This window comes from Oncorhynchus gorbuscha, linkage group LG01 (assembly GCF_021184085.1).
Source record: "Oncorhynchus gorbuscha isolate QuinsamMale2020 ecotype Even-year linkage group LG01, OgorEven_v1.0, whole genome shotgun sequence".
Classification (NCBI taxonomy): Eukaryota; Metazoa; Chordata; class Actinopteri; order Salmoniformes; family Salmonidae; genus Oncorhynchus; species Oncorhynchus gorbuscha.
In genome coordinates this window covers 116920798-116924639 of record NC_060173.1, presented here as the reverse complement: position 1 = coordinate 116924639, position 3842 = coordinate 116920798, and the positions used below count along the sequence as shown (strand labels likewise).

At 46.6% G+C, this 3842-nt stretch overlaps 1 protein-coding gene across 1 annotated transcript; it reads left to right on the top strand.

Annotated features, from left to right (window-relative positions):
- The first annotated feature begins 2187 nt into the window (after positions 1-2187).
- On the top strand, positions 2188-3150 carry LOC123992601 (keratin-associated protein 10-4-like). Its single transcript, XM_046293908.1, has one exon. It carries the CDS (start codon positions 2188-2190, stop codon positions 3148-3150), a length of 963 nt encoding a protein of 320 aa, XP_046149864.1.
- Positions 3151-3842: the final 692 nt, after the last annotated feature.

Sequence of the window (3842 nt, the reverse complement as noted above, 5' to 3'; positions counted from 1 at the left end):
GTGTCTCAGTGTGTGTCTCAGTGTGTGTCAGTGCGTGTGTGTCTCAGTGTGTGTGTCTCAGTGTGTGTGTCTCAGTGTGTGTGTCTCAGTGTGTGTGTCTCAGTGTGTTTCTCAGTGTATCTCAGTGTGTGTGTGTCTCAGTGTGTGTCTCAGTGTGTGTCTCAGTGTGTGTCTCAGTGTGTGTCTCAGTGTTTGTGTCTGTGTGTCTCAGTGTGTGCCTCAGTGTGTGTCTCAGTGTGTGTCTCAGTGTGTGTCTCAGTGTGTGTCTCAGTGTATCTCAGTGTGTGTGTGTCTCAGTGTATCTCAGTGTGTGTGTCTCAGTGTGTGTGTGTCTCAGTGTGTGTCTCAGTGTGTGTGTGTCTCAGTGTGTGTGTCAGTGTGTGTCTCAGTGTGTGTCTCAGTGTGTGTCAGTGTGTGTGTCTCAGTGTGTGTGTCTCAGTGTGTGTGTCTCAGTGTGTGTCTCAGTGTATCTCAGTGTGTGTGTGTCTCAGTGTGTGTCTCAGTGTGTGTCTCAGTGTGTCTCAGTGTGTCTCAGTGTGTGTGTGTGTCTCAGTGTGTATCTCAGTGTGTCTCAGTGTGTCTCAGTGTGTCTCAGTGTGTGTGTGTGTCTCAGTGTGCATCTCAGTGTGTCTCAGTGTGTGTCAGTGTTTCTCAGTGTGTGTGTGTCTCAGTGTGTATCTCAGTGTGTCTCAGTGTGTCTCAGTGTGTGTGTGTGTCTCAGTGTGTCTCAGTGTTTGTGTCTGTGTGTATGTGTTTGTTAAGGGCCAGAGGAAACAGACATCCCAAACATGATGAGCATGCAGCTAATCTATTTCCAGTGGTGACCACCCACAAGGTCTGGACAGTAGGGCGTCTGTGTGTGTGTGTGTGTGTGTGTGTGTGTGTGTGTGTGTGTGTGTGTGTGTGTGTGTGTGTGTGTGTGTGTGTGTGTGTGTGTGTGTGTGTGTGTGTGTGTGTGTGTGTGTGTGTGTGTGTGTGTGTGTGTGTGTGTGTGTGTGTGTGTGTGTGTGTTAGGCTTCAGCGCTGATCATCTGTCATCTTGAAATATTATTGGCCCTGGCCCCTCTGATGTCACCAGGGCACTGATAAGGTGGGACTGGATGAGTGGAAGAGAAGGAGGAGGAATGAGGAGGGGGAGGAAGAGGAGGAGGAGGAGGAGGAATTACGGGAGGAGGAAGAGGAGGAGGAGGAGCATGAATGTGGAGGAGGAATGAGGGGAGGAGGAAGAAGAGGGGGAGAGGGAATGTGAAGGAGAAATGAGGGGAGGAGGAAGAGAAGGATTGAGGAGGGATTACGGGAGGAGGAGGAGCATGAATGTGGAAGAGGAGTGAGGGGAGGAGGAAGAGAAGGAAGAGGAATGTGGAGGAGGAGGAGGAGGAATGTGGAGGAGAAGTGAGGAGGAATGTGGAGGATAAGTGAGGGGGAGGAGGAAGAGGAGGCGGAGGAAGAGGAGGACTGTGGAGGAGGAATGTGGAGGAACATGGAGGAGAAGTGAGGGGGAGGAGGAAGAGGAGGTGGAGGAAGAGGAGGACTGTGGAGGAGGAATGAGGAGGGCGAGCAGGAGGAGGAGGAATGTGGAGGAGAAGTGAGGGGAGGAGGAAGAGGAATGTGGAGGAGAAGTGAGGGGGAGGAGGAAGAGGAGGAAGATAAGGAGTGTGGAGGGAAGAGGGAGAAGAAGGAGAAAGAGGAGGAGGAGTGTGGAGGAAGAGGAGGAGAGGTTGGAGGAAGAGGAGGGTAAGAGGATAAATATTTAGGATAAGGAGGTGGAGGTGGAGGGAGGACTATGAAACATCATTACTGCAGGTAGAGTATCAATCTGGACACATTTGGCCATGAACAGCACCTGGTCCTTCAAGTAAACTGAGATAGAAGCAGAAAAACACATGAAAAACCCCTGGGTCTGTTCAGTAGTAGGTCTGTGCTCGCCAGACTGAACACCTTCGTGTTCTGCAAGGGTTGGTCCAGTAAGTTAAGACTGAGTACAAGGAGGTGGTCTAGAGGGAATCAATCTGGTCTGGACTGTTGTCTAGAGGGAACACAGCTGGCCTAGAGGGAACACAGCAGGCCTATAGGGAATACAGCTGGTCTATAGGGAATACAGCTGGCCTATAGGGAATACAGCTGGTCTATAGGGAACACAGCTGGCCTATAGGGAATACATCTGGCCTAGAGGGAATAACAGTAGAGATGGACTGTGAGGAGGGCTGTCTAGAGATATTAACAGTAGAGGTGGACTGCGAGGAGGGCTGTCTAGAGATAATAACAGTAGAGATGGACTGTGAGGAGGGCTGTCTAGAGATAATAACAGTAGAGGTGGACTGTGAGGAGGGCTGTCTAGAGATAATAACAGTAGAGGTGGACTGCGAGGAGGGCTGTCTAGAGATATTAACAGTAGAGATGGACTGTGAGGAGGGCTGTCTAGAGATATTAACAGTAGAGATGGACTGTGAGGAGGGCTGTCTAGAGATAATAACAGTAGAGATGGACTGTGAGGAGGGCTGTCTAGAGATATTAACAGTAGAGATGGACTGTGAGGAGGGCTGTCTAGAGATATTAACAGTAGAGATGGACTGTGAGGAGGGCTGTCTAGAGATATTAACAGTAGAGATGGACTGTGAGGAGGGCTGTCTAGAGATAATAACAGTAGAGGTGGACTGTGAGGAGGGCTGTCTAGAGATATTAACAGTAGAGGTGGACTGTGAGGAGGGCTGTCTAGAGATAATAACAGTAGAGATGGACTGTGAGGAGGGCTGTCTAGAGATAATAACAGTAGAGGTGGACTGCGAGGAGGGCTGTCTAGAGATATTAACAGTAGAGGTGGACTGTGAGGAGGGCTGTCTAGAGATAATAACAGTAGAGATGGACTGTGAGGAGGGCTGTCTAGAGATAATAACAGTAGAGATGGACTGTGAGGAGGGCTGTCTAGAGATAATAACAGTAGAGATGGACTGTGAGGAGGGCTGTCTAGAGATATTAACAGTAGAGATGGACTGTGAGGAGGGCTGTCTAGAGATATTAACAGTAGAGATGGACTGTGAGGAGGGCTGTCTAGAGATATTAACAGTAGAGATGGACTGTGAGGAGGGCTGTCTAGAGATAATAACAGTAGAGATGGACTGTGAGGAGGGCTGTCTAGAGATATTAGCCTGAGGCTAACCTAGTTTCATTAGAGCACTGTGATCACAGCCTAGCTAGCAGGATCAAGATGAAAATTTTGATAAAACAGCAATAACACTTAATTTAAAAAAATTATGAAATGAAAAGTATTCTATCATCCATCAACAGAGGGGGGAAAACACAGCAGCCTGGGAGGAAGTTAAACCATGATTACAGTAATTTTACAGTCTGTATGACTATGGAGTTAAACCATGATTACAGTAATTTTACAGTCTGGATGACTATGGAGTTAAGCCATGATTACAGTAATTTTACAGTCTGTATGACTATGGAGTTAAACCATGATTACAGTAATTTTACAGTCTGGATGACTATGGAGTTAAACCATGATTACAGTAATTTTACAGTCTGGAAGACTATGGAGTTAAACCATGATTACAGTAATTTTACAGTCTGTATGACTATGGAGGTAAGCCATGATTACAGTAATTTTAGAGTCTATGACTATGGAGTTAAACCATGATTACAGTAATTTTACAGTCTGTATGACTATGGAGTTAAGCCATGATTACAGTAATTTTACAGTCTGTATGACTATGGAGTTAAACCATGATTACAGTAATTTTACAGTCTATGACTATGGAGTTAAACCATGATTACAGTAATTATACAGTCTGAATGTATGACTATGGAGTTAAGCCATGATTACAGTAATTTTACAGTCT